Source organism: Mustela nigripes, chromosome 1, assembly GCF_022355385.1.
Source record: "Mustela nigripes isolate SB6536 chromosome 1, MUSNIG.SB6536, whole genome shotgun sequence".
Lineage (NCBI taxonomy): Eukaryota > Metazoa > Chordata > Mammalia > Carnivora > Mustelidae > Mustela > Mustela nigripes.
This window is the reverse complement of record NC_081557.1, coordinates 269,699,337-269,723,953: the sequence shown is the minus strand read 5'-3', so window position 1 is coordinate 269,723,953 and position 24,617 is coordinate 269,699,337. Positions and strand designations below refer to the sequence as shown.

General features: G+C 49.9%; 1 protein-coding gene across 1 annotated transcript in view; it reads left to right on the top strand.

The window, feature by feature from the left end:
- SCD5 (stearoyl-CoA desaturase 5) overlaps positions 1–24,617 on the top strand; it is a 71,800-nt gene that overhangs the window by 15,360 nt on the left and 31,823 nt on the right. Inside the window, exons 5-6 of the mRNA XM_059379309.1 lie at positions 577–707; positions 20,332–20,537. Of these exons, the coding sequence (XP_059235292.1) occupies positions 577–707; positions 20,332–20,537 (337 nt within the window). The remainder of the gene's footprint in view (positions 1–576; positions 708–20,331; positions 20,538–24,617) is intronic.

Below are 24,617 nucleotides of genomic sequence, written 5' to 3'. Positions count from 1 at the left end.
CAGGTCATGCTGTTGGTGTTAAGGGGACCTTCGGAAGCCGAATCGTAGGCGTCCCTGCCATCAGTTCTATTCTCATTCTTACCGGTCCTGAGCCAGATCTCGCTGCTTTTAAGTCAGGCCTGATTCCACTCAAACCAGGCCTCTGGAGCCGTGAGGATGGTACTGCCCTTTAGAAATACGGTCTTCAGGTAACACTCTTCCTGGCGTGGAGATTTCGAGGCAACACGGAGGTCAGTCTCAGCACCATGGAGAGCAGGCATTACAGACACACTCACGTGATGAGGACTTTGCATCAAGACTGTTAAGGAACATGAGCAAATAAAAGATTTGTTGGAAGGAGAAAAAGTTATGTTCAAAGGTCAAGGTTCCTTGCGGAAAGTTCTCTCCGCATCTGCCCAGTGCAGGAAGGCTGAAAATCAGCACCCAGGGCTGCATCTCCCCAAGTTATCAATTCTTCCTCCACATTGCACACTTCTCCGGACACCGTTTCCCAAGCGTTTCTGTGCAGAGAAAGAAGCCTGGGGTGTGTAGAGGCTTGTGACGTTTGCTGACATTGTCCCTGCTTGTGTCTTGCAGCCTACTTCTGCTTCCTCCTGAACGCCCTGGGTGTGACAGCCGGTGCCCATCGCTTGTGGAGCCACAGGTCCTACAAGGCCAAGCTGCCCCTGAGGATATTCCTGGCTGCTGCCAACTCCATGGCTTTCCAGGTGGGGATGGAGGGTCCGTCTGGCTTCGAGACCCAGCACAGACAGCTCTGTGGGGACGGCACAGATCCGCTCCCTGTGGGGTGGTCATTCCACCATCCTCATTCCAGCCTCAGGGCTCAGGTCCCCAAGCATCCCTGTCTGTCCCAAGTTTTGTCTCCTTGTAGCTTTAGATGTGGCAAAATGTCCCCCAGGCGCTTTGTACCCCTAGGAATATTAAACCACAGAGGAGGAGAGAGATACCTCTGCCCAAAGCCTATGCCCTAAACCCCTCAGCATTCGTCCGGCTCTAACCAGGGCCGAGTTCTGTGCTGAGCCTGCTGTCCGCGCATCGGACTTGACCCCCACAGTCACCCCAGGGGCTGGGTGTCCTATGTGTCCTCACTTACAGATGAGAACCAAGGTTTATTGAAGTCAAGGAACTGGACAGATTGTATGGTTAGAAGCAGTAATAGGCAAATGCGCGTCCCACTCTCCGGCTGTTGTTCCTAGAAAACATACCCCCAAGGTCACCCCGTACGTCTATGGCAGAGGGCTGTTGAAGACGGCGCTGGAAGACTGGATTTGGGTCTTACTCCGATGTTGCTGGCTGTGAACCCCTTACTGTCTCCAGTTTCTTCATCTGTAAAAATCAGAGTATGACTTCACTCTCACAGCTGATACAGAATAATTGAGAATTGCAGGAAACTATAAAAATGTAACGGAGGGTCCTCGCAGCCCTGGGACTGGGCCATATCCTTTAGGACTATTCTAGTAGCGGAACATTCTGGGCCCCACGCCATCTTCACCCAGAGAGTTCTGAGACGGTGATTCTCAAAACTGCTTTAGGGTCCAGGGAAACAGGCAACCCAGGAGCCCATCTGTGATGCTCAACCGTGCAAGCCATGTGGCCACCTGCTCAGTGGGCCTCCCGTCCCCACGAGACAGCCTGACCCTGAGCATTCCTCCGGGTTGCGCTCATGTCTGAGGTTTCATTTCCTCATTTCATTTCTCCACTCATTTCCCACGGTTCAAGCCTTCATAAGGCACGTGGGATGCAGCACAGTAGATCGCTCAGGGAACAGAGTTCTTATTATGGATGTCTACAGGTTATGATTTAAGCGCAGTTAGGAATTAGTCCCAGGGTCCCAGGGAAAAGCTGTTGCACACAAAGGAGCGGTGGGCAGCTTCTCCGCTTTGTGTTCTGTCCCTCACCACGGGCGATGCGGACTAGCCCACACGTATTCTGACCTCGGTCGTCTTAGCTCAGGGTTGTGGTTTGGTTATCCTATCAATGAGTTATGATAACGATCATTTAGAAACACATTGACTTGGATCTTAGATGCTATTTAGGACTGAAGTTGGTCATTTTCATTTGTTTTGTTTGAGCAATTCATTATTTCTAGACTTCAATTACACTATTACACTCTCATGATGTGGTTACAAAGCACCTCTATATTAAAAAAACTTTTTCCAACATAAATAACTTGAAATTGAGAACATAAAATTCTTATATCTCTTTTCCCAAGGAAACTATTTATTTACAACTCAATTTTCAATAACCAAAGTTTCCTTAACATAACATCACCTAACAGAACATCACACTGTGATTTTAACTTTACGTTGGGGAGAAAGTGCATTGCAGAGGGAAACACTCAGGTCCCAGAATAAATTCTTGGCTCTGTCATTTGCTGGATGTAGTTCTTGGTGCAAGTCTCTCTTCCCGTATACACAAGGGCAGGAAATAAATAATGTTAACCTCACAGGGCTGTTGGAAGGATGAAATAGAGAGTAGAAAGTGCCCAGCTTATAGTTGCACTCACTAATATTGGCCCCTCTTCTTTATGAGAACTGGCATCCTGTCTCATTCATCTTTCTGTTTCAGTGCCTGCCATGACAGAGGTGCTCCGTGATAGCTTGTGAAGAGATGAAAAATGAATACTTTTAAAAATATGTTTAGAAATCATCAAGTTTGGGCGATGCCTACTTCTTTCAGGCCCACATTTGCAGTGGATTTTTTTTTCATTCATTTAACAAATGTTCATTGAGCCTCTACTATACGCCAGGCACTGAGCTAGGCACAGTGGGTGTAATGATCAGCAAACACAGTCACGGTCCTTGCCTTCCGCCAGCCTCCCATTTGGTAGAATATTAGCGTTCCTACAGTGTCCCGATGGAAATGTCAGTACTTCATGGGTGTGGGGTTTCTAACAATGTCACTTAGAGGTATCTGTAAGATCAGCCTCCAGCCAGCTTCCACACGGTGCACAGCAGCGTCAGTCGGAAGAAATACAGTCGATTTAGACCACTTAACCCTGGGGCAGGAACAGCCTGGGAGAGTGAAAATGTGCCATGACCTGTCCGTGTCGGGTACAGACCCACAACCCCGATTTAATGCAGAGTCATTGGTTTAGTTTCTCTTTGATGTCCTCGTGGGTTTTTAAAGATCATTTCAAGGGTTTTCCTGTGCTTTTCTCAATCCGGGTGGTCATGCCTTTGGCCAAAATGGACTAGTGATGCCATGGTGGTCGGTGTTTGAAGATGAGCAGGGCTTTTGTTAGAAGCTGCAAACGAGATGTTCAAGAACAATCTTCTTAACACTGGGGCTTCAATGTTTGCAATTCCCTCCTCTCTTTCTTCTAAAGAGGGTGTATGTACATGGGACAGGACGGATACTGGGAAAGGTGGGGGTTTTGATAATTCAGAAGATGATGATGGGGGTACCTGGGTGGCTCAGTCGTTAAGCCTCTGCCTTTGGCTCAGGTCATGATCCCAGGATCCTGGGATCGAGTCCCATATCGCACTCCCTGCTCAGCAGGAAGCCTGCTTCTCCCTCTCCCACTCCTCTTGCTTGCATTCCCTCTATGTCTCTCTTTCTCTGTCAAATAAAACAAGATCTTTTTTTTCCCTTTTTTTAAAAAAATATTTTATTTATTTAAAAAAATTTTTTTAATTTAAATTTTTTATTTTTTATATACCTATAGTATATTTTTATCCCCAGGGATACAGGTCTGTGGATCACCAGGTTTACACACTTCACAGCCCTCACCATAGCACATACCCTCCCCAGTGTCCATAACCCCCCCCTCTCCCAACCCCCCTCCCCGCATCGGGCTCTCTGCTCAGCGGGGAGCCTGCTTCTCTCTCTCGCTCTCTGCCTACTTGTGATCGCTCTCTGTCAAAAAAATAAATAAGGTGAAACCACAATGAGATATCACCTTATTTATTTTTTTGACAGAGAGGGATCACAAGTAGGCAGAGAGAGAGAGAAGCAGGCTCCCCGCTGAGCAGAGAGCCCGATGCGGGGCTCGATTCCAGGGACCCTGACATCATGACCTGAGCCAAAGACAGCCGCTTAACCCACTAAGCCACCCAGGCACCCCAAATAAATAAAACTTAAAAAAAAAAAAAAAGATTATGATGGTCCAGGAATGCTAGATAAGGGGCTGGGTAAGGGGCTGGGTGAGGGGCTATGGGAATCCTGCGTCCCTCACGTTCAGCAGAGGCCCCTGAGTTCCTCTCTGGCCCGTTCTCCTCCCTGATCAGTAAGGTGCAAGTCAACCAAAAATGTGGCTCGCAAACTCCTTATCATTTTCTTCTAGTCAAACACGGGCCCAGGTAGGATTTTCCTGCCGTCCATCGGTCTCCAGGAGTTCGGTTTTCACAGGCAGTAGCCAGACTTGGGCCTGTGCTCTTGCACTCACGCACCACCCCTCTGGCTGCAGCTGGGCCCTCACGAACTCTGCAAAAACGCCTGTTAGCGGCTGCAGCTTCCTGTCTGCCTGCCCACGTTTCTCATCACATCCTGGTACCCAGGATCCGGATTTTGAACTGGAAAGGCGGTTAAGGGATTTAGTCTAAGTCCTTGTATTTTGCAATAACAGGTAAAGAGAAGGGTGAAGAGAGGCCAGAGAATGTCCGTGACTAGTGAAAGGTCACACGGCTGCTCCGTGGACAGACCGGACTGAAACCGATCTCCTGACCCTCGGGCCGCGGACCCTCCAGGCTCACCATGGGTGTTCTTGGGTGATGTCCAGCCCTGTGATTTGTGAACAACTTAGACTTGGCCCTTGTTTTACCCACTGTGACATCCTGTCCTTTAAGTGGTTTATGTAAAGTACCCACACTCGAGTGATCACTGATAGAGCTGGGTCACGCCGACTGTTTCTGTGGCTCTTGTTCTTTGTACCTTCTTCCCGTCTTCCCTGGTTCTAACTGCGCATTTTACACAGTTCTGCTTTCTCTCTCCTTTTAGCATATCTGCTCTACTTCTTTTTACAGTTGGGTAGTGGTTGTCCTAGACGTCACAGTATACATTTACAACTAACCCAAAGCCACTTTCAAATGACATGATAGCATTTCCCATTAGTGCAGCAGCCTTGTAACAGAGCATTCCCAGTTCCTCCTTCCTGTGCGCTGCTCATTGTTGTCATTAAGCTATAATCACTGAATGCATTGTTGCTATTATTGTTATTCTGAACACACTGCTATCTGTTAGATAGGTTACGGATAAGAGAAAGTGAAGGGGACACCTGGGTGGCCCAGTCATTTAAGTGTCTGATTTTGGTTTGGGTTCAGGTCATGATCTCAGGGTGGTGAGATTGAGCCCTGCCTCAGGCACCATGCTCGGCACAGAGTCTGCTTGAGATTCTCTGCCTCCGCCCCTCACCCCCAACCCACACCCTGCCTGCATGTGTGTGCACTCCCTCCCTAAAATAAGTAAAATCTTTAATAGAATAGCAAAACTTGAAGATTTTATTTTACTTTCATTTATTCGTTCTCTAATGCTCTTCTTTCTTTAGGTCAATCTGGGTGTCTAACCACTCCCATGTTCCATCTCTCAAAAAGAACTTTCATGTCTTGCAAGGCAGGTCTACTGGTAACAAATTCCCTCAATTTTTGTTTGTCTGATAAAGTTTTTTTTGAAGATTTTTAAAATTTATTTGGGTGAGAGAGATAGCATGAGTGGGGAGGAAGGGCAGAGAGAGAGACAGAAGCAGACTCCCCACTGAGCAGGGAGCCTGATGTGGGACTCAATCCCAGGACCCTGGGATCATGACCTGAGCCAAAGGCACTTAGCTGACTGAGCCACCCAAGTACCCCCTTGTCTGAGAAAGTCTTTATTTCTCTTTTACTCTTAGTGAATAACTTTGTTGGGTATGGAATTCTAGTTTTCAAGGTGGTTTTTTTTCAACATTTATTAAATAATTTATTTCACTTTCTTCTTACTTGCATTTTTCTTTTTTTTATCTTTAGGAATTCAAATTTATTTGGGGCAACTAGAATCTATTGTCCTTCATTTGTTCTTTTATTTTTATTATTATTTTTTTATTATATTCAGTTAGCCACTGTATGGTACATCATTAGTTTTTGATGTAATGTTCAATGATTCATTAATTACGTATAACACCCAATGCACCTCAAAACCACAATGAGATACCAACTTGCAGTTTCTTAAGAGATACCTAGTGTAATTCCTACACTTGTCCACTATCGGGAAGGTTTTTTTTTCCCTTCTGGCTTTTTTCATTAATTTCTCTTTGCCTTTGATTCTCTGCAGTTTGAGTATGATATGCCTAAGTGGAGACTTTTTTTTTTTTTTTCTGTTTATCCTTCTTGGTGCTCTCTGAGCTTCCTGGATCTGTGGTTTGGTGTCTGTCTTTAATTTTGGAAAAATTTCAGTCATTATTACTTCAAATATTTTTCTACTGTTTGTTCCGTCTTTTCTCTCTCTTTGTTTCTTCTCCTGGTGTTTCAATTACACATTGGTACACCTGTTATAACTGCCCTATGGTTTCTACGTATTCCGCTTCATCTTTTCTTTTTGCATTTAGGTTTGGGAAGTTATATTTATATACCTTCAAGCTCACTGATTCTTTCCTTAGCCATGTTCAGTCTACTGGTGAGCCCATCAAAGGCATTCTTCATTTGTTACAGCTTTTCTGACTTCTAGCTTTTTTTTTTTCTTAGAGTTTCCATTACTGTTTATAGTATACATCTGTTCTTTCAAGTCGTCTACTTTTTCTTTTAAGGTAATTAGTGTATTAATCATAATTGTTCTAGAATTCAGTCTGATCTTTCCAACATTACTGCCATATCCGCATCTAGGTCTGATGCTTGCTTTTTCTTTTTTAGGTGGTATTTTTTGCCTTTTAGCATACTTTGCAATTGTTTGTTGAGAGCTGGGCGTGATGTACTAGGTAAAAGGAACTGAGGCAATAGGGCTGTAGAGTGAGGTTTTATGTTTATCTGGCTAGGAATTAGGCTATGTGCTTACAGTGTGCTTTAGCTGTGGTGTCAAGGGCTTAAATCTCCTCTAGTGCCCTTGTTTTTTCTCTCTCCGTTGTCTTTGGACTTTCCTGGAGATTTCTTTTTAACATGAGGTTGAAGGCTCTCCATTCTCTCCATTGGAGTTCTGTCATCAAATGGAACAGTGTAGACATGGGGATGGGGGCACTCTATGGTCTTATGATTAGGTCTCAGTCTGTAAGCCTGGGGTGAGCATTTCCCTTCCCTGGGGCCCTTAGGCTTTTGTAAAACTCTGGTTGATTGGGATCCGACAAAATAGTTTCGCTTGAGGATAGATCTTGGGAAGAGAACAGAGAGCTCCATGTATTTCAGAATGATGATGTTTCTCCTCCACCCGCTGGGAGAACAGAAGATTTTTCTCAGTGAGAACCTGGTACGACTCTTGGAGTTAACATTTATACGAGTTGGGGCCCCCTGGCACTGGGCTCCGTTGTTTTTAACTCTCCAGCTTGTCCACACCAAGACTTCAGCAGTGCCCCGATTACAGGCTGAAGTATGCCTGCCCATCCTGGAACTAGCTGCGGACTCTCGGTCTTGGTCCACAATGCTTCTCTGCAACTGCCCGTTTATCTCTCTGGTTTCAGGGCAGCAGTTTGCCCTATGATCTCAGTTCTCTGATGGATGGAAAAGAGTTGTTGATTTTCAGTTCATTTGGCTTTTTTTTTTTTTTTTTTTTTTTTGCTGTTGGAAGGATGGGAGCGATGGACTACGTTCAAGCTCTTAATACATCAGGCCAGAAAGCGAAGGTACCGTGTGATTTGTCAGTGGACCAAACTTGACATATTAATAGGTCAAATAAATCGCATGGTCATGGACCATGAACTTTGGCATGTATATAATTACCACCACAACAAAACAAAACAATGACCTAGTGCTAACTGCATACCAGCACTTCCCTAAGAGCTTTACATAGTCTTCTGACATACCCTGAAAAGGTGGAGACTGTTATCTTCCTCATTTGATAGGTGAGACAGTGGGGGAAAAAGAGGCTATGTAAGCTGTCCAAGGACATACAGAAGTGACAGAAGGGGAATTTAAGTTCAGGCAGCTCGACTCCAGAGGTCACCCTCTCACTGCAATGCTCCATTGTTCTGATGCCTATCCCAGGATCAAGTGTCTGTGTTTCCTTTCTTTCGACAAAGAGAGGGGCTAAGCACTGTTCCAGTCACTGTAGAACACGACAGACAGGTCTCTGTCCTCACAGAGTTTATATTTCAGTGGAAGAGAGAGCAAATCAACAAGCAAGCAAATGAATAAGCAAATTTGTGCAGAGAGAGAAAAGAATGAAGCATTTAACCACAGCAACGTGACAGAGTGGAGGGAGGTGGCTGCTTCAGAGAATGGTGAGAGATGCCCTCCCCCAGGCACTGACATTAAAACCAGGAGAGCCGGGACGCAGCTGGTAGGGGAAGAATAATCCAGATGGAAGGAGGGGCCAGAGTAAAGATGGGAACTAGTATGGTGCATTCCCGGACAAGACAGGTGGCCAGTGTGTCCACATGGGTGTGGGAGATGGTTGGAGAAGAGGTTACGGGGCGGGGCAGGTTCCACGTCAGTGCAGGGCTCCGTCAGGCACCGCGCAGAGTGTGGATACTGTCCTATACGCCCTAGCAAGGCACTGCGGAATTTTAGGTGGGGGAGCAACCTGGCGGCAGATGTCTCAGTGATGCACTTAAGCCGCAGTCCACGGTCAGGAGACCCTGGAGGTGTGCCAGATTCAGGACTGCAGACCAGCCCCAGCCTTGGTGTTGGCAGCAGTCCTGGTGACATCTGGGTAGGAGAATGAAAGCTCGGAATGCTTCCTGCAGGCTTAACCCCAGGGCTGCTCTCCTTGCTGGCTGTAGCTGTCTCTGCAGAGACCTGTCCCAGTGTGGGCCACCTTCCTCCTAACTGCAGCCAAAGATCTGGGATCCTCCTGAGCTAAAGATTTGGAGGCACAGCTTCTCTTCCGCATGTGAGGAACAGATTCGCCTTCTTCTTTCGGGTTGGGTTGTGGTTGTTGGTTTCCTTCCGGTGTAAATGGGAAGTCCCGAAAGTGCCCCCCTCCCGAGGCCCTGAGAAGGCTTCTGGCCCTGCTTTCGCAAAATGCTTGAACACTGTGCCTCACGTTGTCTCCTTCACGGCGGCCTGCCCTCCTGGGCAGGTCTTAGAGTCATGTGGGAAGGAAAAACAGCTCGGTGGTCTTCGAGCAACTCCTCTGTACGTGATGATGGTGATTTATGGAGTCACCAGAGCCTTTCTGTGGCTCTGTGCCTCCTCACTAGGGGCAGTGGCTCCTCCCCCTGATGTGGCCCACGTGGGAGGGGAGACAGAGAGAGAGAAACTCCAGAGGCGGCCACAGAAGGCTCAGGTCCTCTGCCCGCGCTCACCAGGCATGAGTTCTCACCGGCCAAAACGGACCGTGGAAGGCGGAGGTGCCATGATGTCTCCCTTCCTTCCCGTTGTGGACCTTGGTCAGTGAAAGCTGGGGAGACGAGTGAAGCCACCTGTGGGAATGCATGTCAAGGGAACGAACATGCGCTTGCCCGAGCTGGCCTGAGTAAAGGGTATCCTCCTGTAGATAGGCACACAATGCAGGGGCCAGTCTGCCTCCTGGGGGAGCTTAACCCCAACGGACCAGAGACTCTTCACGTGGATCTCTCTCTTGGTACAATGAGTTCTTCCTAAGCAATTCAAGGTGACCCAGGCTTTATAAATAAAAAGTTCTATACTTTAGGGCGCCTGAGTGGCTCAGTTGGTTAAGTGGCTGCCTTGGGCTCAGGTCATGATCCCAGGGTCCTGGGATCAAGTCCTGTATCAGGCTCCCTGCCCAGTGGGGAGCCTGCTTCTCCCTCTGCCTTTCTCTCTCTGTGTCTCTCATGAATAAATAAATAAAATCATTTTTTAAAAAGTATATGCTTTAAAGGCACACAGAGTTTTTATTCCAAGAAGTACTTAGTAAAGCAGAGGTATTTTGTGAACGTATAGCTATCAGATTTTATATGTTCATTTGGCTCCACACCTCTATTGAAGGAATGTAATGCTTGCATTTTTTTTAAAGATTTTATTTATTCATTTGAAAGAAAGAGAGCCCAAGTGAGCGAGCACAGGTTGGGTGGAGGGCAGAGAGAGAGGGAGAAGCAGACTCCTGGCTGAGCAGGGAGCCTGACACGGGGCTCAATTCCAGGACCCTGAGATCATGACCTGAGCCGCAGGCAGACGCTTAACCCACTGAGCCAACCGAGCGCCCCAGTACTTGTCTATGATGAATCACCCACGCAGGCCTATCAGTATAGAATCTGAAATATGTTTTCAAGCCAAGTATATCCGTCTCCCTGCTCTTCATAGGGGAGATCTCGGGAGGGGCACTCAGACCCGGCGCCCGGGAAGCCATGCCCCTTCTCCGCCCGACTTGCTTCCTCTCTTAGAACCCACCGGAGGGTTGGCGCCGGGGCCCTCGGAAGCAGAGTCTAATCCCTTGTCTGATAACTGAAGAAACTGAGGCCCTGCTGTCTGGGTTGATTTTTGTTTCTCTCCCACGTTGGCTCCAAAACTGCATGGAGGTGTCCAAGGACACGGCGTTGCAATGCGGTTCGCTGGCGCGCGGTTTCTTCCCGGACGCCCTGACCGTTCCGGCCGAGCCAGCTCCGAGCTGTCCCTCTTCACTCCGGGCTCTCACTGCTCTCCTGCCAGACACTCCATGCTGCGCTTTCTAGGTTTCCAACCCACTGATTATTTTGCATTTTGGATGCCTTCTCTCCCAGCTGCCTTCATTTGCATTTTTCCTAAACCAGATCTCACTGTGATCATTTCTGCTCTCGTTTCCAACCTCTTCAGATCCGTCTGTGTTATTTCTCTGTTCTCAGTGATGCCTGTGGCACCCCCTAATCTGTAACCACCAATGTGTCCGCTTTGCTGAATGAAATCAGATCTCGCAGCTCCGCTGGGGCCTCCATGAGCTCTCGCCTCTGCTCCCTCCCTCCCATGAGACACGGAGCTGTTTTTCATCTCTTGTCCTTGTTTATCAGAGTTCAGGCTTCAGCCACCCTGTCACTGTTCCTGCGAGCGCCGTCAGAGCTCCTGTCACAGGAGGGCTTCAGGGACACTGTTGCACGAGCTTGGTCAAGCTCCGAAGATGCGACAGCCTCAAGAGCCATTGAATCCACAGTTTGAACTAGTAGTAAAATGTAGAGTTTCACTTGCCAGCGGGAATTTCTAGCCTTGCTTTTAAAGACTCTTTAGAAGACAGACACATTTGATTATCTTCACCTTCTCCTGTTGACTCTTCTACTAAGGCTTTTTGTGTAAATCTCTAGTTAAGTCCTTTTTAATTTAAAGGTGCATAAACCCTTATGTGCTTGTGAGGAATACAAGAGACGTATAAGAAGTGACCCTTGCATAAGGAGTTTGTGATCTGATGGGACCGGCTAATAGCGGCTAATAAAGCGACGCTGTGTGATAAAGGGGCCTCTTACAAGACAGTAGGAGTTAAGACGCTTCATTCTGACATATGGCTTGGGGTACTAGGATAAAACCTAGTGCAGAAGAGGCGTTTTGAGCTGGACCTTGAAAGCTGAGAAGGACTTGTGCAGGCCTGGAAGAAGGGGACAGGAGGGAAGCACATTGCCAAAGGTGGGGAGAGAGGAATGATCGTGGCACATCGTAAGGGATCCCTGCACGGGCGGAAATCAGCCTGACTGAGGTCGAAGCTGACTGCAAAATGATGTCGCTTGTTTCTTTGTGTTTTGTTTTGTTTTGAAAGATTTTATCCATTTACTTGAAACACAGAGAGAGATCACAACTAGGCAGAGAGGCAGGCAGAGAGAGAGGAGGAAGCAGGTTCCCCGCTGAGCAGAGAGCCCGATGCGGGACTCGATCCCAGGACCCTGGGATCACGACCTGAGCCGAAGGCAGAGGCTTACCCCACTGAGCCACCCGGGCGCCCCGCACTGTCGCTTGTTTTCAACACAGCTGCCTGCACGACACTGGGTGTCTCTAAAGCCTCCCCAAATCAGTGTGCCCCAAACCTAAGTCGTGACCCTACTGTCTCCCCGCAATGAGGCCAGAAATCTGGGCGTCTTTCAGGATTTCTCCATTTCCCTCATCACCCCCTGCGCCAATCTCTTAGCCAGCGTCTTCGGGTTTTGCTGGGTAGATCGTGTCGTGCCTCTGCTCGCCTGGGCCCCCTCCGGTCCACGCCACCACCGTCCCCTGCCTTCCTCGGCACCTGCCCCTTGCCTTACTGCGGACAGGACTTACTGAAGATTAAGCCACTCCCCAGCGAGGAAAAAAGAATCTTCCAGTGGCTTAGCATTGCCTTTGGAGTGAAATCCAGCCCCATTGTTAGGGTCGCCGAGGCCCGCAGGATCCGGCGTTTGAGTCCCGGTGCTCTGCTTTCACGCCACGCACAGCTCACCGTGGTTTCCACACTGACCACCTGAGCTGCCGTCCAGTCCCGTGAGCCACAGCCTCCCCCGACGGCCTCTGCTTCACGTACTAGCTGCAAGTAGGGTCTCCCGGCCCTTCATACCTATGACTGACTGGCTGCAAGCCCCACAGTTCCCTTGGGCTCGAGAATTCACTAGGACAATTCAGAACGCAAGGGAGTGTCGTGCTCACTATCAGAGCTTTAATGATAAAGGATATGTGGACCAGCCCAAAGGGAGAGACACCGAGGGCCAGGTCTGAGCATCCTTCAGCAGAGCCGGTGATGCCTTTTCCCAGCAGAACCAAGCTGTGCCCCCGGCCCTGCAGATCGGCGCCTCGGTCAGCCAAAGAGCTCCTTCAAGCCGGTGTCCAGAGTTTGCAGTGGAATTTCATTCCATGGACGTGGTTGATTAAATCACTGCCCCCAGGACTGATGTCAGCCTGCAGGTCCCCTCCCCTGGAAAAGTGCTGACCCTCTAGTGAAGTGCTGGGTCCCTCCGGTGGCCAGCCTGATCCTAAAGCTCCCCGGGGGCACACTGGCGTAGTGAAGAAGCTCTATCACTCGGGAAATTCCAGGGGTTTTTGAAGCTGTGTTCCAGGAACGACCAGGGACGAAGACCAGATACTTTTTTTTTTTTAAGATTTTTATTTATCCATTTGTCAGAGAGAGAGAGCCCCGGCAGGGAGAGCAGCAGGCAGAGCGAGGAGCGGGCTTCCTGCTGGGCAGGGGATCTGATGCGGGACTCGATCCCAGGACCCCAGGATCATGACCTGAGCTGGAGGCAGTCGCTTAACCGACTGAGCCGCCCGTGTGTCCCCAGACACTTTCTTTGTTAACACGATACTTCCCAGACTTCACTCTCGCCCTGCCCCCACACACCTCCTACGCTGGTGTCCTAGATCCTGGACCATGCCCAGTCCTTCCCTCTGGTCCACGTGGCCTCCTTCTCCGCAGCCCCTCCTCCACGCCCTTCCACACTCCACCCTGCCCCCACCCATGCCCCAGCTCTTCCCAGACTCCCGTTACCTGATTAGAAAGTCTTTGCTGGCTGTCCCCCTGTTACCCCCATGTCTGTTTGCGACACAGCACGAATCTCAATCTGAAATGATTCTGTTTATGTTGACTCCATTAGCTTTACGTTTGTCTTCTCCATGTAATATATATTCCTTGACGCAGAGCCTGGGCTGTCCTGGTCGTTACCTCCTGGCACATACCAACAGTCAGTAAATATTCGTCAAATCAAAGAATAAACAGAGTGGGAAGATAAGGACAATCAGACCCGTTGAGGCTTTTTGACTGTCAAGAAGAGCCAATGTTTAGACTTGATGAGAAAAGTAGTACAGAGAGGTTGTTGGGTAATAAGCAAGAGGGTAGGTATTTGGGGAGAATGACTGTGGGGAGGAGGGTCGCGGCGTACCAGGTGTATTGCACGGGGGAAAGGACTAGAGGCAGGAGGAGTCGGACAAAAGCCTGAGCAAGAGTGGTGACGCAGACACGCAGTGGAAGGCGAAAATCTGAAATTTTTAAAAAAGATTTTATTTATTATTTATTTGACAGACAGAGATCACAAGTAGGCAGAGAGGCAGGCAGAGAGAGAGAGGAGGAAGCAGGCTCCCCGCTGAGCAGAGAGCCCGATGCGGGGCTCAATCCCAGGACCCTGGGATCATGACCCAAGCCGAAGGCAGAGGCTGTAACCCACTGAGCCACCCAGGTGCCCGAAAATCTGAACTTTTTAAAGAAAGATGCCCTTGACATTTTTTTTTTTAAGTTTTAATTCTTTATTTTGAAATCATCTTGAACTTACAAAACACTTGCCTAAATGGACGAGGGACCCTGTGGACCCTTCACCAGAATCACGGGCTGTCGACATTCGGCCTCACAAGCTTCCTTCTTCTACTCTCTCCGTGTGTGTGCGTTCTTCGGCGTGACGATTTCTGGATCATTTCAGAATAAGCTAAAGACGTCATGTGTTTTCATCCCCAAATACTTCTATGTAGGTCCTAATGGCAAAGACATTTTGTAACCACATAGAACATGGACCCAAATCAGGGGATTAAATGCTGGTAAATGCTATGTCCAGGATACTGGCCTTACAGTTCAGGATCCTGCCTTACAGTGAGTTGCCCCTTTGGGATCCTTCCATCTGGAACAGTGCTTCGGTCTTGCCTTGTCTTTAGGACTTTGACATTTTTGAAATCTGCAGATCAGTTATTCTGTAGAATGCCCCCGTGTTTCCTGAGATCATGACCCAAGCCGAAGGCAGAGGCTGTAACCCACTGAGCCACCCAGGTGCCCAAAAATCTGTCAGGTGTTTCCCCCACCTACGTTCTGTGCGTTTTTGCTGGGAATGCTGCGTTGCTCATCTTGTGTTCTGGACATCAAGTAAGAGGCACGTGGTAGCACTTCGTCATTACACCATTGAGGGTGGAATGAACTTTGATCACTTAGTTAAGGTGGTGTTTACCCAGTTTCTCCCATAAGATGACCACTTTTCCTTTTGTAATTAATAAGTAATTTATGCCAAGATATCATGAGCCTGTGTAAATATTTTTCCTTCATCAACCTTTTACCCAGTAGTTTCGGCATACAGGGGTGATTCTTCCAGGAATCAGTCATTGCCGTGGCACCTACGAAACAGTGATTTTCTCACCCCATCATTTCTTCTGCCTGTCTGTCTGCCTATCTATCTATCTATTATGGGCTCATGGAGTCTTAATGTATTACATGGTTTTAAATCCATTATTATTATTCATCTTAATGTCCCAAATTATCATCGTATTATCGCAGTTTGTTCAGTGCGAGGCACTACAGACGGGCCCTGTCCTATTTGACCTGTGCCCATCATTTTTTGAGCAGTTCTTTACTTCCTGGCGCAACAGAATATACCACATTCCTCTTGCACTTTTCCTTGTGCAAGTCCCGACACCTGCCATTTCATCAGAGTCCTGAGTCCTTTGAAAGAGGAGTGAAGTTTAAAAAACGAGATCTGAGGGCAAGGTGTGCCCTTTGCTGCTAGGCTGTCATTCATTTCTAGGCCTTTCTTCCCTGAAATTTTGGCCTCCGCGTGAGGGACATACAGCCCAGGACACTGGAACATCACTGACAGAAAATACCTCCAAAAGTCCAATTGAAAAGTTTCACAGGAGGCCAACTCGTCTGCCAAGGCTACTCAAGCCATTTTAAAAACGTGTGCTAAAAAGGCGTTCCCTGTTGTAAGAGACCTGAACAACGGAGTAATAAAAGAAACTACAAAACGCCCCTTTCCGTCTTCGTAATCTTGAAGTTTTATCTGCAAACCCTTCTCACATCCCTGAGGCTGGCGTCCAGCCCCTTCCCAGCTTACAGCACCGCCCCAGGCCGAGCGCCACAGGAAGGCTGGGGAGCAGGTGGGAACTTGCTTTCTGGAAGCTACAGTTTGCCAGGTGCTGTAGACTTCTGCCAGGCCCTCTTGGGACTTTCTGGGCTCTTCTCACGGATTGTCAGTGCTATCTGGAGGGATATCAGTACTGGCCCGGTCTGAACAATGGGGAAAGCTCGGGATGTTCTTCACTGTTTGAAAAGTGCAGCGTTGGCATCTGAACTGGAGGAGAATAAATTCGGAGTCGAGAGACTGAGACCAAGTCTACTTCAGATGAGCTTTATGGCCCCAAAGAGTGGAGGCAGCAACGGCTTCTCTTCTTTGACCCCCTTGATAGAATGACTTTTTCCAGACAGGAAGCTGTCCATTCACAAGACACATACGCACACACGCACACACACACGCTATCTCTCTCCTCTAAACTCTGCCGTTGGAGCTGACATGTTGGCCCCAGCTGGTGTTTCACTACCGACTGGAAACAAAGGTGTATCATGGACAACAGCGGAATCCCCTTTGGCCATTTTCTGAGGCCGCCTGGTAAGTTTCCCCTTTAGGAGTGTTGAGTCGCCGGAGCAAGGACAGCATGACCACAGCGGTGCCTGGTCAGCAGTGGACATCTGCGTGCAGCCAGGCTGGGGGAAGCCAGCCGGCCGGCCGATGATCCTGCGCTCAGATCTGCTCTGTAGGACAAGCTGGATGCCCTCCTCTTGCTACCAGGTGGGAACGGTGAGGGCCTCAAAAGACAGGGTCCCCTCTCGCCATCGTAGAGGACAGGATTCAAGAATTTACTTTGAACATAAAAGGAAGTTGGGAGAAGGTGCTTCAGAGTCTGCTTCCGTGGAGCTTTCGAGACTGATGACCTGTGCCCAAGTCCAGGGTCACCCCCAGAGGCTGTGCGTGTGGAGAAATTTCACCACAGGATCAGTTTCCATTTCCACGGTCTCAGCAGGGACCCTGGTTAGGGATGTGGCCTATGATGGAGAGTGAAGGGTTAAAGGTACAAGAAGCAGGGTGCATTTTGGGAAGGGCACGGTCATACTGGTATTGGTGTGACGGGTTGATGCGTGCTAATAGGAAAAAAAGGTGGAGGAAGAGCCGTGGACAGAGGTGGACCTGACTGGAGTGCTCACTGCATCTCACTCTGTCGTGGAGTTTCCCCAGACACGGGCGGATGGCGGAAGCTGGGTGGTTTTGATGCAGGAGCATAGAAATGTTTTTAAAAATCTGTTTACCCCCTATGACAAAAGACAAGCTTGTTTGTTATAAAAATTTAGAAAATGCAAGCCAACTGAAAGAAAAATTTTAAAGATTTTTTAAAAATTTATTTATTTGAGAGACAGAGACAGAGCGAGTACAAGCAGGGGGAGCGGCAGAGGGAGAGGGAGACGCAGGCTCCCCCCTGAGCTGGGATCCTGACGTGGGGCCCGTCCCAGGACCCTGAGATCATGACCTGAGCCGAAGGCAGCCGCTTCACCATCTGAGCCACCCAGACGCCTCTAAAAGAAAAAATGTAAAAATCACCCCCCATCCCACTTCCTAGGGAAAACCTCTGCAAGCAGGTGGGCTTACGTGCTTCCTTCATGTGTCCTGGGCTCACACACACGTTTTTGTTGAAACTGTACTTACCATTCTTGAAAACGACTTCTCATTTAACCGCTTTCCCGCTCATGTCTTCATGTCTACAGTACAATGTCCTCTTAACTGGCTTTTAAGTCAAACCCAGCAGGTGCTTTTGTTAGAAACTTCAGAGTATGAGGTAGAACGGAGAAGTGGCTCGCCTCACGGCCTCCCTTGCAGTCTCCCCCTGAGGTGACCCGGAGGCTTCTTTCCTGATATTTCTCTCTAGAAGCTTTCTGTGACACGCGCGCGAACCGAATTCCGTTAATACATCACAAGGTCCTCAGTGAAATCCTGTCATGTGGAAGTTCAGGGTTTGTCCAGTGTCGCTGTGGTAAGTATCTTGGCGGTTAAGTCTCCGCACACAACCGGGGTGGTTTTCTTCGGACAAATCGTAGAGAACAGGTCCCTGCGTTGAGGACAGGCACAGTTTTAACGCTTTCATACGGGTAGCCTGTTGCCCTCCACGGTGTGGGACAGTGTCACTCTCTCACCGTGGGATCCGAGTTTTATTTATTTTTGTTAACACTGAACTTCGCATAACACGACGCGGGTGAGCGACCCGGCCGTGGGGCCAGCACTGCTGTGGGAGCCGCCGGCCGCCACCCCAGGCTGCACCGCTGCCCCCCGCGGCTCTGAGTGCGGACGCGGTCGTGGGGACCGAGGGCTGCAGGGTCGCAGACGTGCGCGGTTTCAAAGGGTCAGTCCCGAGAATGACACGAACCAGCTCCTGAAGCTTCTGCCCCGTCGTTGGAGCCACGTTCCCTCGGACTCGGCTTTCGCGGTAAAAACACAAACAGGAGCGGAAGATTCTAAATCCCGTGGGGTGTCCGGGGCTCGGTCACGGGCTCAGCCGGTCGGAAAGAGGCCCAGGCCTGGTGTCGTCCCAGCGCTGCAGCCCCGCGGCCCCGGTGGGGAAGGCGTCTGCAGAGGCCACAGCAAGCATCTCGCTCCGACCCGTCCTCGCCGTCCCCCGGCCGCTGTGACCATCCTCAGCCGAACTGTGGGGGACACTCAGGACCCTCTGCTCAGGGTTTTCAGAGAACTGCGCTGCGGCGAAGGCCGGGGCAGCCTTTCCGCGAGGGACAGGCGCACATCCGTGACAGGCGCTCCCTCGGGATCCGGAGGAGGAAGGAGGGACCTTGTCCCCCAGCACGCGAGCCGAGAGCAGAGGGAGGCCGCGTCTCTGCGGTCGCTGTCCCACAGGCTGGAGTACACGTTGGCTGAGCCTTCATGGGGCGTCTGCAACCGGGGCAGAGCATTCCCCGTCCCGCGGCGTCTGTAAGGGCGTCCCAGTACATGGACGCAAAGGAATAGATCGGTCCTTGGGCTGTGAGCGTCTTCGTCAGCGCTAGACATTCCTTTCCGACCCCAGACTCTGTGACTGTGGAATAAACACTTTCACTCTTTCCGGCCACCGTGTCTAAGTGCTCCGGGAATCCACAGACCTCATTCTTACCCAGCAAGCCCGGCTGCGGTTCTTGCCCTGCATGCACAGCCAGGAACCTCTCTTCTCTTTCTGTATTCAAAGTCAAGCTCGTGACTCTTACGGCCTGTCTACCTCCTCCCTCTCTGTCCTGTTCCCCAAGAGTGAAACCACTTGAGAAACTTCCAGTGGTGGTGTTGGGTAGACAAGGTTGGGGAGGCTTCCGGCAGCATTGGGTGAGCCCAAGAAACCAAAAACGCAATGAATCCCCTTTAGATTGAAGAAACTGCTAGAATTTTGAGAACAAAACTGTTCCCCTTTCTCATCGCAGATGAAGCCAGCAGGTGTGAACGGGCTGGTTGCTACTGAGAACGTGACTGAGGCCTGAACACGATGACCTTTTCTTTCTGTTTTTTTAAAGGGCTTATTTCTGTTTTCAGACTACTTTCCTACCAAAAGCATTACTTCCCAGTGAGGGCGGCCCACTCGGAGTTTTGAAAGCATTATCAGAGAAAAAGAAAACCGAGTCTAAACGGAAAGTCTGGAGATCTCAGTGGCCCATGACAGAAGATAAGGTCTCGTTAATGCTGTCAGCCTAAATGCCATTGGTTCTCGTCCCGGATGGCTCGTCCGGGGCCTCCAGTCCCTTGATACCTTCCCTTGATCTCCCATCATGAGAGGGTCAGTAGGGCATGTCCCCCCTGTGTACCTGAGCCCCACCCTGTCTGTGGCTTTGGCAGAATCCGCCCGACAATGCTCTTCCTTCCTTGGGTTCGGGAGTCTGTCTTGGGATTCCAGTCAGCACTGCCTGCTGTGAGGCATTCCTGCTTCCAGGGCCAGGCCAAGTCTATCAGATTCCTCAGGGAGCCAGGACTTCCCTCCCTCCCTGTGGCACCTGGTAGAGCAGTCCTCAAACAGTATTATTTGTGTCTTGGTATTTGAGAGATTTGGTGAAGTCACTCTTTCAGTTTTTACTTAACTGGCTTCCTGGTGTCTGTAAGTTGGACGCAAGAATGAGAGCGAGGCCAGAGGGACCGGGGCCAGAGGGACCGGGGCCAGAGGGACTGGGGCCAGAGGGACTGGGGCCAGAGGGACTGGGGCAGGCGCCAGACTCCTTTCATACTGGAGGTGGTCCCTCTCCTCTGACAACCAAGACTTCATCTTGAGACTGGGTCTCTCTTTTCCTGACATGAATGATCTCCCAGGAGACTTCCGTCGCCTCCACCAGAACTTTCAGGTTCCCCCTCTCGCTCACTCGACAAGCCTGGACCTCCTGCAGGGGCGCGTCCCAGACACAAGCTCAGAACCCTACTGAGGAAGGATTTCCTCTTGTTTTCATGGAACCCCCCCGACCAACCCCAGGGACTGAACTCGAGGTGAAGACATTGCAGGTTGATTGTGGGAGCAAAGTGGAAGTCAGTGTTGATGGTGGTGGGGAATGTGGTCCGGGGGAGGCTGAGAAGCTTTCCAGGTTTCGAGAAGCTGCCAGGGTGCGTTGTCTCTTCACTCAGGGTGTGTGTTCTCCCTGCAGAATGACATCTTCAAGTGGGCCAGGGACCACCGAGTCCACCACAAGTACTCAGAGACCGACGCGGACCCTCACAACGCTCGCCGGGGCTTCTTCTTCTCGCACATCGGGTGGCTGTTTGTGCGCAAACATCAGGATGTCATTGAGAAGGGGAGAAAGCTTGACCTCACCGACCTGCTGGCGGATCCTGTGGTCCGATTCCAGAGAAAGTAAGTGAACAGACACCGGAGAGCTGTCGGGGGACGGAACCAAGAGACAGAGCGCACTGAGGTGCATTAATAACCCCAAATAATTCTCACAGCCCTTGCCCTAGTCAGGACTTACCTGTTTATTCATTTCCTTGCTCACTACGTCTCCCTGTTTACACGTTTGTTTTTCGTTTTAATTTCAAATCGAAACAGATTTCCGTCAAGCCCAGTGTGCTTTCCCTCAGACCGTCCCCCAGGACTGATCTCATGGACTCTGCTTTTGTGTTCCCCGGGCCTCCATCCATGGTGGGCGTGGGGAGGACTGGCTTTATTTTAGCAAAACCCGACCCCCAGCAGCCCTGGGCTGGCTCCAGTCTTGTAGTGACTCCTAGCTCCCTCCCCTGCCTCCTGAAATGCTCCGGCGGCGGGATTCCACGCAGAGAAAATGTGCCCGCGTAACAGAGCCCCGGAATGCGTGTGTGCGCGGCCGGCGTCAGCTGCGCACGTCCGGTCGGTCAGTGCGTGCAGAGTGAACTATTTCAATCGTCACGTGGGGAAGATGGCCTGTAATTGTGCTGGCGACCAGAGGCCGGGTGTTTTTCACCTTTTAGCCAGGAAGTTGCATAGACCGTGTCCATGTAGGGATTTGCAAAGTGGACCACTATGAGAGCATTTATAAATGGGCTTTTTGCCCCAAAGTAATGGATTTATGTGCAAAGAGAGACAGTTTATGGATGGTACTCTGGTTAGAGCCTTGAGATAACATGGTGAAAAGTGGTTACCACAGACCATCTCCACTGACACGCAGGAGTCATTTGAGGACTTACCCATGGAAACTTCTGGAAACAGAACTGGAGGCTGCACCTTTGTGTGGCATAAGCGGTTCTTGCATGAAAGGAAGTATTGCTTCGAACCGTGCTCGCGTCCCCTCGGTTTCCATTCCTGCTCTGTTGCTCTCTCCTGAGGGTCTCTGAGTGGCTCAACACAGCTCTTTCAGGGGGACACACCAGCAGCTTCATAGCAGAAAATAACAAGGTGTTTTCAGTTAACAATTAAATTATTTGTTCGTTTTGGTTTTTTAACCGTGAGCTGAAACTGTTAAGTCATTAAAGAAAATCTGCAAAATTCAGAAAAGTAGGAAGAAAGTAATTCACAGTCCTAGCACATAAACACAGCCACTGCTAGCGATCTGTAATACGTCTCTCCATATTTTACCCGTACAGTGATACACTTCACGTGATGAGAGTCGTACCACTACGCTATTTCGTCTTGTCTTTTAACTTCAGGTTCTCTTGGAGGCACCGTTGTTGGAGGCTGTGTAAGCTCAATAGTTAGTGCACAGTTTGTCTAACCATCACTCTGCAACTGAATATGTGTGTCATTCCCAATTCTGTGACACAGATGATGTTGCTATATAACTAGTAATGCTTTGGGACAATCAGGCCTTAGATTAATTTGAAGAGCTCACGTGAGAAGACAAAAGATCTTCTGTTTTATTAATGAGAGTATAATAGTCTGAGTTTCTCTCATCATAAAAATAGAAGACTTTTCTTCATCTTTTCCCTTACAAAACTGTGGTATTTTGATTCATTAGGTGTGTGTTCATGGTACACATGTCCAAAGACTATTTCTAAATGCAGGCGGAAGAACGAAGCCTATTTCAGCATGTTCCCGAATAGTTACTGAGAACATCTTCCATCACCAGCCCAGTGACCTCAAGGGGCTGTAGCTATCGTAAACCGTCCACTCCTATATGTCACTAAGCTCCTGCCAAGAATTGGTGCTGAAGATAGAACCTTAGAGATTGGTGTCTGTACCCCCTCAGTTTGCAGACCGGCTGGGCACCCACAGATAAATTCACAAACAGTCACACCCTAGTGAGAGTGGTGCTGCAGTAGAGCGCCACAGGGAACTGTGGGGACACAGTGCGGGCTGGCGGGGGTGAGGGAAGGCTCTGGAAGGAACTCGCTTCTAGGTCAAGATCTGAAAGATGACAAGAAGGTGAAGATGGGGACAGGACATTGAAAATGTCTGTCATACGTAGAATGACCCAGAACCATTTAGCTCGTGCCTTCCATTTTGCCTGTGGGAAAATGAATAGACAAAATATAGGTAGAAAGTTGGAGATAGAAACCCTGTCTTGGTCTTTGGGGGCTGCTCTAATGAAGATACCATAGACGACGTAGCATAGACAACAAACATTTATTTCTCACAGTTTTGGAGTTTGGGAAGTCCGAGGTCAAGGTGCCACAGATGCGTGTCTGGCGAGAGCTCTCTTCCTGGCTCATAGGCAGCCGTCTTTTCGCTGTTGCTGCGCTGCGCAGAGCAGGGCAAGGACCTCTCTGAGGTCTCCTTGGTTGGGGCACTAATCTCATTTGTGCGGCCTCCACCCTCCTGGCCTAACAGCTTCCGAAGGCCCCGCTTCCTAATACCGTCACCTTGGGGACTAGATGTCCACAGGTGAATTTTGGGAGGACACATTTACTCGTGGCGACTGCCCGCATCTCCGAGTCGTCGCTCAGTGTTCTTTTGACCATACCTTGCTGTTGGAGCGGGATCACAGCGGTTCTCTGAAGGCGGGTGAGTCCTCCCGTTCCTGGTAATTACCCGCCCGGAGAACACAGAGATCCGTAGTCAGAGATGAGGCTTAAAGTCGCTGCGGGGATGGGAGATCCTGAAGGAGAGAACTTCCAGAATACGCGTGGTGCCGCCGTTGGGGCATTTTCACATCTGCGAAACCAGCTTTCCTGGCCCTGCCAGTCAGGCCTTGGAGGCCACGGATTCCTTAAAGAGTGAGTTCTTGAACTTGGGGTGTGAGTTGGGGCAGGAGTGGACCCTGTCGTTGGCCGCTCTGCCCAGGAGGTTGCAGTGCTTGCTACCCTCTGCTGAGTGGGGCCTGCGGGGTGACAGGCGCAGTCCTGGGCCACTTCAGTGGCCTTATAGAGCTCCTCCCCTGTCAGAATCTGCCCCTGCTCCCGTGTGGTTTCTGAGGCCGCCAGGCCCTCTTCCGGTTCCCGTGCCCGGGGTCTGCAGCTGATGCACTAATGCTGGTGGAGATCCGGCCCGAATCCAGCAGCTGGCTGATAAACTTGGGCTGGGCCATCCCCATCATGCTTACCAAAGGAGAACTTGCCAGGCGCCTGGTGGCTCAGTTGGTGAAACGTCGACTCTTGATCTCAGCTCAGGTCTTGATCTCAGGGTCATGAGTTCAAGCCCCGTGCTGGGCTCCGTGCTGGGTGTGGAGCCCACTTTAAAGAAAGAAGTCCAGCCTTGATCAAATTACACATTATACAGTAGAATAGCAGAGAGGAGACAGTGGCATTAAAGACAACTGGAAGACAACACATTTCAAGCTATAGTTCTAGACTTTTCTTCTGAAATATAATTTTACCAAGGCTGTTGTAACAAACAGACTACTTCAAGTTCGCTGTACTGTCAAGTTGTGAATGACAAAAAGGGAGACAGTAAGGGTGAGAGGGAGAGAAGCTAATGGTATCCTATTTAGACTTGGGGATTAAGCTCTGCCCTAGTGCTGTCCTACAAGGGCTGTGCTTCTCCCCGTGGGGTGAGAAGATCACAGGCAGTCTTCTCCCACTTGTAGACCAGGCCTTGGGGTCCAGTCTTCTCCCACTTGTAGACCAGGCCTTGGGGTCCAGGAACCTGGAATCCCTGCCCAAGTGTCAGTGAGTCTACTTCCAGAGCCTACCCCAGCCTCTCCAGGGCTGTCCTGGTGGGAGGTGTGTGTACCCTAGTCCTGAAGCATGGCCAAGACGCAGCGCTGGCCTGAAAATGAGCTTAGATGCGTGAGCTCGGCTGTCCACAGAGATGGGCAGAACTAGGGGAGGAAAGAGACATGGGCAGGCCACAGGCTAGGGGCCTCCAGCTCTGCTCTTGGTCTGAGCCCACGAATGTTGGGGCGAGCCTAGAAGGAGGCCACTCATAAAGTTGGCAGTGGGTCTGTCGGAGGAGTTGTGTTTGGTCTAAGCAGAATAGAAGTTTATTCACCTTACATATGAAGGAATCACGATGGCCCAGGCCACGGCAGCATCACGGGGTTAGTCGAGAACCGGGTTCTTCTATCTTTCGCTCCATCAGCCTGAG